General features: G+C 36.8%; 1 protein-coding gene across 1 annotated transcript in view; it reads left to right on the plus strand.

Moving 5' to 3' along the window:
* The window catches only part of BCAP29 (B-cell receptor-associated protein 29), a 95,534-nt gene that overhangs the window by 27,132 nt on the left and 53,747 nt on the right, over positions 1-14,655 (plus strand). Inside the window, exon 4 of the mRNA XM_006859351.1 lies at positions 582-717. Within this exon, the coding sequence (XP_006859413.1) occupies positions 582-717 (136 nt within the window). The remainder of the gene's footprint in view (positions 1-581; positions 718-14,655) is intronic.

Raw genomic sequence — 14,655 nt, forward strand, 5'->3', positions numbered from 1 at the left:
ATTCAATAGTGAGAAATTGCTATCGTGACTAATTGCGACTGTCACAACTATAAAGGTAGAAGTTTTGTAACAAAAACAAGGGAGTAGTTAATCTTACAGTCCAAAAACAGAGGACTCTAGGACCATCAAGAGAGGAGCACAAGCAGAGTTTGGGGCCCTATCCAGAGAAGCATTGACACCAGAGATGGGGGCAGAGATGAGGGCAAGGAGAGAAGGAGCAGCTGAGGACTCTAGACTCAGGGAAAGAGAGGGACTGGGTGCTGGCGGCCAGGAGGCAAGCTTGCAGAATGTGCCCCCTTCAGTTGTTTATTATATAATCCTGAGAGATTCTGTGGACATCTCACCCACCCCTCCCCTCAAAAAAACCCCACAAGGAGTGGAAGCAAATACTGTTGAATGATGATACGTGGAGGAGATTGTAATCATTGCAATGAAACGATGTTGTTGTCGATGTTCTCCCATGTAAACTATCATTAGGTTCACAATAAAAACTTAAAAGAAAATGACTGTTTCAAAATAGCAGTGCCTGATGATTAGTTATACATTATTCTGAGTTTTTTGTTCTGTTGTTTTTTTCCTAGAGTGTTGAGACGTCTGGTTACTCTCATTACTCAACTGGCAAAAGAACTATCAACCAAAGGAGCTGTTCAAACTCAAACAGAAAGTACTAATGTGGCTGCGAAAAAATTCATGGAAGAGAATGAAAAACTAAAAAGGGTATTTTAATTTCTCATTATACTTTGGGTGGATTTTGTTGGTTTTACCCAAGGAGTGGTGAATTATTTGCAGCATCTAAAAGAATATCTTCTTACTCCATAGGTATTAGCAGAAAATGACCATAAATATCAGTGTTGTTTTGTGGGGTGATTGTTTCAATAGTATATAACTGCCCTATAGATGTCCTTGTTCTCACAATTTCCTTTCATGGTTTATTAATGCCATTTAGGCCTACTTTATGATTTGAGAAAAAGCAGTACTTTCAGAATGCAAGTTTTATCTAAAACAAGTATTTACAGAAGCTTAGTTGTCATTTCCTTTTCATGTCAACTATTCTTTTAATCCCAGTATAGGAAGCAGAGGAAGGTAATTGATGTTGTTAGATCAGTGATTGCACATATATTTAAAAAAAAATGTTTGTATTGTTTGTGGTTTTTGGAAACCTGCAAACCTACAAACCATTCATTGAGATGTTGGATCAGGTAGTGATACTTTCCCCATTGAGTAAGTGTAAGAATTAATAGAAAAACAAGAGGTGAAATTACTTTGATTATTTTTTTGTTTGTTTTTATGGTTAAATTTCTGTAGTCAGACTTTAAAGGTTGGGCACTTCAATATTAAGCCTCCTACATTTTGCTAATTGTGCTTCTTAGAAAAAGGAATCAATGAACCATTGATAAACTTGCTTAAATAAGGCATTCAAAAAATAATGCAATAAGATGATTTCCGTATTGCAAATAAATGGAAGCAATCCTTATATACTACATGAAGTGTTAATGTAAAAATTGTGGAGTTGTACATTAGAGAGTTAAGCTATGTATCTGAGTCCTAAAATCCAGCTGTTTACAAGGAGAACCATAGTAGTAGTAGTTGTTAAGTGCCATCAAGTCCGCATCAACTCATAGCCACCCTATTCACAATAGAACACAACACTGCCTGGTCCTGTGCCAACTTCACAATCATTGCTACGCTTAAGCCCATTGCTTTGGCTACTGTGCCAATCCATCTAGTTGGGGTTTTCCTCTGTCTCCAACCCTCCACTTTACCAAGTATGGTATCCTTCGCCAGGGACTGTTGCCTCCTGACAACATGTCCAAAGTATGAGAGACTGAGTCTGACCATCCTGGCTTCCAAGGAGAATTCTAGCTGTATTTCTTCCAACACAGATTGGTTTGTTCTTTTAGCAGTTCATGGTACTTTTAATACTCTCTTCCAACACCATAACTCAGATGCATCAGTTCTTCTATGGTCTTCCTTATTCACTGTCCAACTTTAACATGCATATGAGGTTATTAAAAATACCATGGCTTGGTTCAGGCGCACCTTAGTCCTCAAATCTGTTCTCCAAATTTAAGTGGAATATGTTCAAAGTCATATTTTGGCAATTGTGCACTTGTTTTAATTTTCTTCCGCTTCAGCATGAACTTGCATATGAGCAATTGATGGAGCTGTACTTAGACCAAGAGGTAGTCTGCCCCTGGCCTTGTTTTGGCTGATGATATGAAGCTTTTCCACCATCTCTTTCCACAGATGTAGTCAATTTGATTCCTCTTTATCTGTCTGGTGCCGTGCATGTGTATAGTCGTATTTTATGTTGTTTACAATGGTATTTGCAATGAAGAAGTCATTGATATTGCAAAATTCTATTATGCACTCTCTAGCGTCATTTCTGTCACCAAGTACTGATTCTTCCGTTTTGTTTCCAACCTTTGCATTTCAATGAACTGTAATTATCAGTACATCTTGATTGTATGTTTAATCAATTTCAGACTGAAGGAGTTCATAGAATTCTTCAATTTCATCATCACTGGCTTAAGTGGTTGGTGCATATATTTGAATAATAGTGGTATTAACTGGTCTTCCTTGTAGGCTTGTGGATAATATCCTATCACAGACAGCGAAGTACCTCATGACTGCTCTTGATATATTCTTTTTGATGATGAATGTGACACCTATTCCTCTTCAATTTGTGATTCCCAACATAATGCCTAGGATGTTGATGTTTAATCATTTCATTTCATTTTTGACAGTTCCCTTATTTCCTAAATTCATACCTCATACATTCATGTTCCAATTATTAATGGATGTTTACAGCTGTTTCTCTTCATTTTGAGTTATGCCCCATCAACAGATTAAGTCCTGAGGCTCTACTCCATCCACATCATCATGGTCAATTCTACTTTGAGGAGGCAACTCTTCCCCGGTTATATTTTGAATACCTTCCAACCTAAGGGACTCAGCTTCCGCCACTATATCTGACAGTATTCTGGTGCTCTTCGTTATGTTTCAACATTCAATATTCTGGTCCTGTCTGACAGTGTTTGCTGCTATTCATAAGGTTTTCAGTGAGTAAATATTTGGAAATAGTCTGTCTTTCCTTCCTAATCTGTCCTAGTCTGGAAGCTTACCTGGAACCTGTCCACCATAGGTGACCTAACTGGTATTTAAGAATCTGGTGGCATAGTTTCAGGGATCACAGCAACATGCAATCACCACAGTACAAAAAACTGACAGATGAGTGGTGGAAGAACTATGATGAGCACTAACTTTAATTAGGCCTAAAAATGATAATTAGGTGCTATTGGGTCAGTTTTCTAATCATAGTGAATCCATGTTACAGAGTGCAATGGCCCCATATGATTTCCTAGACTGTAATTTTTTAAAAATTTTAATGACATCTCTCTTTTCTTACATGTCTGCTTTTTTATTTTATTTTATTTTTTCAGGCATATATAATAATTTACATCTCCAAAGGGCACATTCTGCAAGTCTGCTCCTGGCCACCAGTTCTTAGTTCTTCTCTTCTTAGTTGATGAATCTAGAGTCCTTAGCCACGACCCTCTCCATGCCCCCATCTCTGCCTCCATCTCTGGCACTGCTGCTTCTCTGGATAAAGTCCTGCACTCTGCTTGTGCACTTCTCTCTTGATGGTCCTAGGGCCCTCTGTTTCTGGCCTGTAAGATTAACCACTCCCCTTTTTTTGTTACAAAACTTCTACCTTTACAAGTATAACAGTCGCAATTAGTCATGATAGCAGTTATTCACTGTTGAATCTTATGAATCTTATCCCCATCTCCTTTCACCAGACCCATATAGACAAGATGACAGCTATTCAGTGGGGACTCTTTCTTTCCCCCCACCCTCTTAAACTAAGCTCCCTCTTAAAACCTTGTAAGTCAGTCACTTCGTGCCTTTATTGCCCCCTCATTTTAGAGAGCCAGTGTCTTAAGTTGCCCGTCCCTATCTACCCTGTGTACAGAGTGGATAGCATTGAGACTTGATTTGAAGACTCTTTTCCTCTCTGTTGGTATTTATAGTAACTACTGCTCTGAGTCCGTGGGAGAAAGATGAGGCTTTCTGCTCCCATAAAGATTTACAGCCTCGGAAACCCTGTTCAGGGTCGCTATGGGTTGGAACCGACTCGATAGCACTTCACAACAACAACCACTCTGAGTATAGGTCAGGTTCATCATGAAGATGTATCTTCTGTCACTGTAGCTGTTCCAGTCTATTTGTCCTTTCCAGTGGGAATGTCTCACATCATAAGGTTGTGGATGGGACTCAGGATTCCACCTAAGGTCCTATACTCTGTAAAGCTTTGCATGAGGCCTGTTTTTTTAAGTGGTATTGTTTTCCTGGTTTCCTTTTCAGAGTTCTGTTTATTAATGTGAAAGGAGCTCTGGTAACGTAGTAGTTACGAGTCAGGATGCTAACTTCAAGGTCAGCAGTTCAAAACTATGAGCCATGCCATGGGAGAAAGATGAAGCTTTCTGCTCCCATAAAGATTTATAGCCTCAGAAACCCTATGCATGGTCGCTATTAGTCAAAATCTACTCCATGACACACCACAGCCACCACCACTTTGTTAGTGTGAAGGAATCCAACTGTTGTTTTTATGTTGATCTTGTAGTCTCCCACATTGTTTAATCTATCAATGAGTTCCAATAATTTTCTTGTAGAGTCTTTGGGAATTTCCAAGTATAGAAATGTCTGCAAATAGAGTTTTACTTCTTTGCCAGTTTGAATGCCTTTAATTTCCCTTTCTTGCCTTATAACTCTGGCAAAGACTTCCACCACAATATTGAAGGTTGTTGTTATGAAGTCCCATCAAGTCGGTTCCAACTTATAACAACCCTGTATAAAGTTTCCAAGGAGCAGCTGGTGGGTTTGAACTGCTGACTATTTTGTTCGCATTCCAGTACTGATCCTACAGCGCCACACCAGGAGTCCAATATTGAATTAGGAGTGATGGTGATAAAGGGCATCCTAGTCTGGTTACTGCTCAAAAGGGGAATGACTTCAGTTTCTCACTGTTGAGAATGATGTTGGCTGTTGGTTTTGTATATGTGCCTTTAATTACATTAGGCATGATTAAGGAATTTCCCTTTTTTGCCTATTTTGTTGAGTGTCTTTATTCAAAATGAGTGTTAGATTTTGTCAGATGTCTTTTCTGCATCAATTGATATGATCATATGATCCCTCTACCACCATCACACACCTTTGTTTAATTTATGTGTTGGATTACGTTGCTTTTCTAATATTGAACCATACATGCATCCCTATTATGAATCCTACTTGGTCATATTGTATTATTTTTTTATATATTGTTCGATTCTATTTGCTAGGATTTTGTTTGAGAATTTTTACACTGTGTTCGTGAGGGATATAGGTCTATAATAATTTTCTTTCTTAGTGATGCCTTTGCCTGGTTTGGGTATCAGAGTATGCTTGCTTCATAAAATGAATTCTGGAGTCTTCTATACTTTTTTATGTTCTGGGATAGTTTGAGTAGAATTGGTGTCAGCTCTTCTCTGAATATTTGACAGAATTCACCAGTAAAACCACCTGATCCTGAACTTTTTTTCAGTTGGAGTTTTTAATGACTTGACCAATTTCTTCTCTTGTTATAGGTCTGTTCAAGTGTTCTACATTAGCAGCCTTTATTAGTTTAGGTAGGTTGTGTATTTCTAGAAATTTGCCTATTTCTTCTAGGTTTTCAAATTTGTTGGGGTATAGTTCTTCATAATATTCTGTTACTATGTTTTTTATTTCCTTTGATTCTGTTGTGATGTCTCCTATGTTATTTCTTATTCATGTTATTTGTATCTTCTCCTTAACTTCTGTTAGATTTGCCAATGATGTGTCAGATTTATTTAATCTTTTCAATTAACCAATTTCTTGTCTTGTTGATTCTTTTTTACTACTTTCTATTGCATTTATTTCTGTACTAACTGTTGGTATTTCTTTTTTTCTGGTGGTAGTAGGCTTGCTTTGCTGCTCTTTTTCTAATTGCTGGAGATGTTTGGCTAAGGTGTTGATTTTGGTTATTCTTTTTGAATGTGTGCAATTATTGCTACAAATTGCCTTCGAAGCACTGTTATTTGTATCTTCTGAGTACTACTTTTGCTGTGTCCCAAAGATTTGGGTAAGTTGTGTTTTTGTTCTCATTAGACTCAAGGAATTTCTTTATTTCAGTTTTTATTTGATTTATTACTCAATTGCTTCTGAGCAGATTGTAGTTCTGTTTCCATCTATTTGATATTTTTTCCCTTTAAATTTCTTTGCTGATTTCTAATTTTATGGCATTGTGATCTCAAATGATGCTTTGTAGTATTGTGGTTTTTTATTTATTGAGGTTTACTTTGTGGCCTAACATATGGTCTGTTCTGGAGAATGTTCCATGTCCACTGGAAAAGAATATATACTGTGCTGTTATTGGGTTGAGTGCTCTGTATATATGGGGTCAAGTTGGTTGATTGTGTTGTTTAGTTCTTCTGTGTCTTTGTTGAGTTTATTTCTAGTTCTGTCCTTCATTTAAAGTGGTGCATTAAAATCTCCTACTATTATTGTAGAGTTGTCTGTTTCTTTATCAGTTTGATTAGAATTTGATTTATATATTTTGAGGTTTTTCCATTGGAGGCATAGATGTTTACTATGGTTATGTCTGCTTGTTTAATTGACCTCTTAATGAAGATACAATGTCTTTCCTTGTCTCTAATGCTGGTTTTTGCCTTAAGGTCTATTTTTATCAGAAATTAAAATTGCCACTTCTGCTCATTTTAGATTGTCATTAACGTGATATTTTTTTCCATCCTTTGATTTTTAGTACATTTGTCTTTGTGTATAAGATGTGTCATTTGTAAACAGCATATTAAAGGATCCTGCTCTCTTATCCCTTCTGCTACTCTCTGTCTCTTGACTGGAACATTGAATCCATTTAAAGCCAGTGTAATTTTCGATAGGTATGAATTGATTGCTGATATTTTGCTATGTGTTTTTTTCACTCACAAGCTTTTAAGACCCTAGTTGCTCCTTATGGAAGTTAGATACAGAACATTGGCTTGGTGGACTTTGTTATGCCAGCTGACCTTGGTGGTCTTGAACCCCCAAGCTCAGAGACTCAGGTGTTTGGATATGTCTAAGAAGTTTTCATATTTCCCCCCCTGTATGTGCTGCTATGTTCATGGATATCTTTGCAGTAAAAGTAAATACACATGGACAGATAGTCTTTGTGTAACCTGTATACACTCATGGGTATAGTTCCACTCTCCCTTCCAAACTCACTCAGCCTGCATCTCTAGCCATGCCTCTACTCATGCATCTACTTACAGATTGTTGTTACTTACTGCAAGATTCTGTATATAATAGTGTTTACCTCTCTTGCCTTTAACTCTTGCCCCATGTCATTCTCTGCTTTTCTCATTTTTTGTTGACCTCCCTCCTATTGTATATTGCCTTCCTTTTGATCCAAGTTAACAAGTATCTATCCTATACCTAGGCTTTACTCTTTATGCCCCCAGAGTCAACAGACAATTTTTAGTTCACACAAAGAAACAAAAGAGGATTGCTCAAACAAATGACCTAGGTGCAGAGCCAGAAAACATTTCTGAGGAAGAAAAGGACTAACAGAAAAAGAATGAAAAAAATGATAATTAGGTACCTTCCAAGAATTTACAGAGATCAAGGAAAGCAAGGAGAACTCAAAAAAACTTTAGAAGAATTCAGGAAAAGACTACAAGACCAAACAGACAAAATAAATGTAGATTTTCGAACAATACAAAACCTTCCATTAGAAATCTAGTAGATTAATACTAAGATTTCAGAACTGGACAATACATTGAAAGGGCAAAGGAGTAGTTTCAAGCAATGAAAACCTGAATTAGTGAATGTCACTATAAATCTCTCTCAATACTAGTATGCTAGAATAGCAATCAGAAAAAAGAATGAAACTATCCAAAGAAAGCCTAAGAGTTATGTGGGACACCATGAAGAGGAACAACTATAGATGATCCAAATTCCAGAACAGGAAGAGACTATAAAAAGCACAGAGAAAATTATCAAATAGTTGTTGAAGAAAACTGTTCCTACATCATGAAAAATGAAAAGATGAACATACAAGAAACTGAACAAACTCCAAACAGCATAGATCCCAAAGAAAATCACCAACACTTATCATAATAAAAATTTCCAAAACCAAAGACAGCAAAAGAACTCTGAGAGCAGCTCAGGAAAAACAAAGTTACCTGCAAAGGAGAACCAATAAGATTAAGCTCTGATTTTTCATTAGAGTAACCATGCAGGCAGGAAGCCAATGGAATGACATATACAAAATTCTGAAATAAAAAAATTATCAACCAAGAGTCATATACCCAGCAAGGCTGTCCCTCAAATATGACAAAATTAGCATAAATTAAAGGAATTTACAAAATATCCTAAAAGGTGTTCTTTGGACTGAAAACAAACAACAGACAATAACCTGAACTTACCATACATAATGATAACACCAAAACTTAATCCAGATATTGTTGTTATTAAGTGCCGTCGAGTCAGTTCCAACCAACAGCGACCCTGTATAGGATTTCTGAGAAGCAGTTGGTGAGCTTGAACTGCCAACCTTGCAGTTCACACAGCTTTGCAGTCTGGCACATTAACCCACAGTGCCACAGTAGAAGTCTCCAAAGTAAAACAAAAAACAAACTTCTTCTTGTTGTTATGTGCCGTGGAGTCGGTTCCAACTTACAGTGACCCTGTACAGGGTGTCCAAGGCTGTAAATCTTTACGTGAGCAGAAAGCCTCATCTTTCTCGTGCAGAACAGCTGGTAGTTTCAAACTGCTGACCTTGCGGTTCACAGCCTGATTCGTAACTACTACGCTACCAGCGCTCCTTAAAACAAACTTACAGGACTGAAAATAGGGAACCAGAAATATCAATTAATAATTAAGTAAACTACAAAAAGAGGAAATATTGTATAGATACACATTTTCATTGTCTAATTTTAGGAAGTAAATCACCATACTTTTCTTCCTAGTCTGTCTTAACCTGTAAGCTTTGCTGAAACCTGCCTACCACAGTTATCCCTGCTTGAGTTTGATCTACTGGTGGTATTACTTCAGCATTACAGAAATACACAAGTCATCATAGTACAACAAACTGACAGATGGGTGGGGGTTCATTCCTATATTATACTTCAAAATGGTCTCTCGATAGTACTTACAATCCCTTTCACCTCTGCCATTCAGTTCATGAAATGAAGTAATTACGAAAGGCTAGCTTTTGTTAAAATCAGGTTAAATTCACAACATAAAATTAATCCTTTTAAAGTGAATAATTAAGTATCATTTTGCATATTCATAATATTGTGCAACTGCTACCTCTGTCTTGTTCAAAACATTTTATTGTTCCAAAAGGAAATCCCATTCAACATGAGCAACAAAAGTAAAAAATGAGTAGCTGTTCTGCCTATTAAACAGTTAATTCCCAAGACCTTTTCCCAAGGAGTCCTGATGTGAACCCTGTAGGTTAAGCATTGGAATGCTAATTGCAAGGTCAGCCTTTCAAACCCCCCAGTTGCTCCTTGGAAGCTCTTTAAAGGGTCTCCATGAGTTGGAATTGACTTGATGGTACTTAACAACAACAACATAGTAATTCTGTGAACTCTGGTGTGGTACTGTAGGATAAGCACTGGACTGCTAACTTAAGGTTGGCAGTTCAGACCCATTAGCCACTCTTGCAAACCCTACACAGAGTTGCTATGAGTTGAAACCAATTTGTTGGCATATATCACCACTATGGTAAGCCTATTGTTTTGGTAATTTGGGATGAGATGGCAATTAGCTTTTCAGTAACTCCCACAAGGTCTACCACAGGAGCTGTAACCTTTCAGTTTGCCACCAACGTGTTTGAGAGTCCATTTTCTCTACATTCTAACCAACACTTGTTATTTTTCCTTAATAATAACAAGCCTAATGAGAGTCCTGGTGTGGCAATGTAGGGTGAGCACTGGACTGCTAACTGCAAAGTTGGCAGTTCAAACTCAAACAGCTGCTCCCTGAAATGCTATACAGGGTCGTTGTGAGTCACAACTCACTTGATGGCACTTAACAACCCACTTAACAACAGCAGTGGGAGTAAAGTGGTATCTCATTATGGTTTTGATTTGCATTTTCTTAATTACTGATGATGGAATCCTGGTGTGGATTTGTGGGTTAATGGACTGGACTGCAAGGTTGGTTTGAACCACAAGATCAGTGGTTCAGACTCACCAGCCACTCCTTAGGAACCAAGGTTGCTATGAGTCAGAACCAGAGCCGACTTGACTGCACTTAACAACAGCAAATTACTAATGATGATTAGCATCTTTTCATGTGCCTTATTGGCCATTTGTGTGTATCTTATTTAGAGAAATGTCTATTGAAGTCCTTGTTGTTGTTAGTTTGTTGTTAAGGGCCATGGAGTCAGTTCCGACCCACAGCAACTCTGTATAGGGTTTCCAAAGAGCAGCTGGTGAGTTTGACCCACTGACCTTGCAGTTCAAAGGGCTTTGCAGTCTGGCTCATTAACCCACAGCACCACACCGGGACTCCATTGATGTCCTTAGCATGTGTTAAAATTTGACTTTTTTAATATTTTAGTTACTCATGTTTTAAAGTTCTTTGTATATTGACTACTAGACCCTTACATATATATGATTTACGAATATTTTCTCCAGTTCTCTGGATTGTGTTTTAACTTGATAATGACCTCTTCAAAGTTTTTAATTTTGATAAAATTTTTCTTTTGTTTCCAATTTTTTTTGCTGTCGTATCTAAGAATCCAAAGTCATACAGATTTGCCCCTAAAATTTTGAGGGGTTTGGCTCATATTTTGTGGTTGATCCATTTCTTAGTTAATTTTGTATATGGTGGGAGTTATGGAGCTGATTTCATTCATTTTGCAAGTAAAAATTTAGTTCTCCCATCACTGTTTATTAAAGAGATTATTCTTTCTCTATTGAATAGCATTGACTACTTTATTGAAAATGATTGAGCATAGATGTATGGGTTTATTTCTGGACTCTCAATTCTATTTCATTTGGTATATGTGCCTATTATTACCAGTACCAAACTGTTCTAATTCTTGAAGCTTTATAATCCTACAGTTCTGTTCTTCTTTTCAAGATTATTTTGCCTCTTCTAGACCCCCTGTGGAAGGAGCTCTGGTAGCTTAGTGGTTACGAATTGGGCTGCGAACCTTAAGGTCAACGGTTAGAAACTACCAGCCGCTCCGCCGGAGAAAGATGAGGCTTTCTATTCCCATAAAGATTTACACCCTCGGAAACCCTGTACAGGGTCGCTATGGGTCGGAACTGACTCAACGGCACTTAACAACAACAACAACAGATCCCCTGTGGAGTCCTGGTGTGGTGCTGTGGGCTGATGCGCTGAACTGCAAAGTCACTTTGAACCACAAGGTTGGTAGTTCAAGCTCACCAGCTGCTCCTTTTGGGTCAGAACCGACTCAGCAGCACTTGACAACAACAACAAAAGACCCCTTGTAGTTCTGTATAAACTTGCAAAGTGACTTTCTCATTTCTATAGCAAATGCTATTGAGATTTTGATATAAATTCTGTTGAATCTGTACATCATTTTGGGTAGTATCAACACCTTAAAAATACTGTCTTCCAATTCATGAACATTGGAAACTTTCCATTTTGTTTCATCTTCTTTAATTTCTTTCAGAAATGTATAATCGTTTCCACATTCAAGTCTTTCACTTCTGTGGTTAAATTAATTTCTAGATATTTTATTATTTTGAATGCTGTTGCTAATGGAATAGTTTATGTAATTTCCTTTTCAGATTGTTCATTGCTAGTGTGTAGAAACACAGTTGATATTTGTGTGTTGATCTTTTTACTTGCAGTTCTGCTGAATTTGTTTATTACCTCTAATATCTTTCTTGTGAATTCCTTGGGGCCTTCTGTGTATAAGATCATGTCATTCACTAAAGGGGACAATTTTACATTTTCCTTGCTGATTTGAGTATCTTTGATTTCTTATCCTTGCCTAGATGCTTTGGCTAGAACTTCCAGCACAGTGTTGAATGTTGTTGTTGTTAAATGCCATCAAGTCAGTTGCAACTCTTAGCAACCCTGTATAGGGTTTCCAAGGAGCATCTGGTAAGTTTGAACCAACCTTGCAGTCAAGTGCTTGTACAGCGCCATGATATTGAATAGCAATGACAAAAGTGTTCATCCTTGTCTTCTTCCTGGATATGAGGGAATAAACTTTCAGTCACCATTATGATTTTAGGTTTCTCATAAATGCCCTTTATCACTTTAAGAAAGGTCCATTATATTCCATGTTTGTTAAGTGTTTTTCTCATGAAAGGGTATTGAATTTCATCAAATGACTATTCTATATCAATTGAAATAATAATGTGAGTTTTTTCTTTGTTCTGTTAATATAGTATATTTCTTTGTTTGTCTTTCTAATGTTGCAACACTCAAGTATTCCTGAGACAAATCCACTTTGTCACAGTGTATAATCTGTTTATGGTGCCATTAGATTTGGTTTAGCATTATTGTATTGATAGTTTTTACATCTATATTCTTATAAAGGACAGTGATAATGTAGTTTTTTAATGGTATCTTTGTCTTATGTTGGTATCAAGGCAATGCTGGCCTCTTAAGATGTGTTAGGAAGTGTTTGTTTTTTATCTTGTTTTTATGGAAGAGTGAACAAAATTGATTTTCTTTTCTTCTTCTTCTTCTTTTTAATGATTTATAGAACTCACCAGTGAAGCCATCTGGTCCTAAACTTTTCTTTGTTGGATGGGTTTTTATTATTGATGAAATTTCCTAATCTCTTATGCTCTGTTTCTTCTTGAGTAAGTTTTGGTTAATTTGTGTATTTTTATGAATTTGTCCATTTCATCTAAATTATTTGATTTTTGGCATACAATTGTTCGTAGTGTTTTCGTATAATCCTTTTATTTTCTATAAGGTTGGTATTGTTACCTGTTTTCATTTCTAATCTTAGTTATTTGCATCTTCTGTTTTTTTGGAGCCTATAGGTTTCTTCATTTTGCTGATGTGTTCAGCAAATCAACTTTTGATTACATTAATTTTTTCTGTTTTTCTATTATTTATCTCCACAGTAATTTTTATTATTTCCTTTCTTCTGCTTGCTTTGAGTTTAGTTTTCTTTTTAGTGCCTTATGATATAAAGTTAGGTTATTGATTTGATTGTGTATTTTTTGTTTCATTTTGAATACGAGCATTTATAAACTTCCCTTTGAGCTTTCCCTACATCCTGTAAATTGTATTTTCATTTTCCTTTCTCTCAAAGCAGTTTCTAATTTGTCTTCTTTGATTTCTTCTTTGGTCCATTCGTTGTTTAAAGGTATATTGTTTTACTTCTGCATATTTGAGAATTTTCTTTTTGTTATTGATTTTAGCTTCATTTTGTTGTGTCAGAGAAGATCTTTTGTATGATTTCTATTGTTTTTCAACTTATTGGTACTTATTTTGTGTCCCAACATATGGCCTGCTGTGGAGATAGTTCCATGTGCAAATGAGAAAAGTATGTATTCTGCTGTTGTTTGGTAGACTGTTCTATATGTGTCCATTAGGTAAAGTTGGTTTATGGTGTTGTTGATAAGTGTAATTCAGTTGGTTCTAATTCATAGCAATCCTTTACAAGGTTTCCAAGGAGCAACAAGTGGGTTTGAACCACCAACCTTTCAGTTAGTCTACCAGTGCTTATCCTACAATGTTATTGAAGTCATTCTTTTCTGATCTTTTTTCTAGTTTATCTATCGATTATTGAAAGTGGTGGTAGCAGTTACTGTTATGTGCCGTGAAGTTGGTTTCAATTCATAGTGATCCTCTGTTAGAATTCCTAAGGCTTTACATCTTTACAGGAGATGAAAGCCTCACCTTTCTCCTGAGGAGCAGCTGTTAAATTTAAACTGCTGGCCTTTCAGTTAGCAGCCCAACTCATAATCCACGCTACCAGAGCTCCACTTATTGAAAATTGTTGTCATCGTTGAGTGCCATCAAGTTGGTTCCGACCCATAGTGACCCTTTATAGGGTTTCCAAGGAGTGACTGGTGAGCTTGAACCACCGACCTTACAGTTCAAACTAACTTTGCAGTCCAGCACATCGACCCACAACATTACACGAAGACCCCTTTATTGAAACCAGGGTATTGAAATATCCTATTGCTGTTATACAACTACAGGGACTACTGGTATAGCACTGTGGGATAATGCACTGGATCTCAAGGTCAGTGGTTCAAATTCACCAGTCGCTCCTAGGAAACCCTATACAAATTCTCTATGAATCAGACCTGACTCGATGGCACTCAACAACGTTGTTGGGTACATCTTAGTCCTCAAAAAAAAAAAAAAAAAAAATCTTTGCTCTTGAATATTTTAAAGAGGTCTTCTACAGCAGATTTGCCTAATGGAATACATTGTTAGAGTTCTGCTTCCATGAGTGTTGATGGTTGATCTGAGCAATATGAAATCTTTTGACAACCTAAGTCTTTTCTCCATTTATCTTGATGTTGTTATTGGTCTAATGGTGAGGATTTTAGTTTTCTTTACATTGAGATGCAACTCATGCCTAAGGCTTTGTTTGGTCTTTGATCTTCATCAGTAAGTATTTTGAATCCT

The sequence above is a fragment of the Chrysochloris asiatica genome, unplaced genomic scaffold, assembly GCF_000296735.1.
Source record: "Chrysochloris asiatica unplaced genomic scaffold, ChrAsi1.0 scaffold00032, whole genome shotgun sequence".
NCBI lineage: Eukaryota > Metazoa > Chordata > Mammalia > Afrosoricida > Chrysochloridae > Chrysochloris > Chrysochloris asiatica.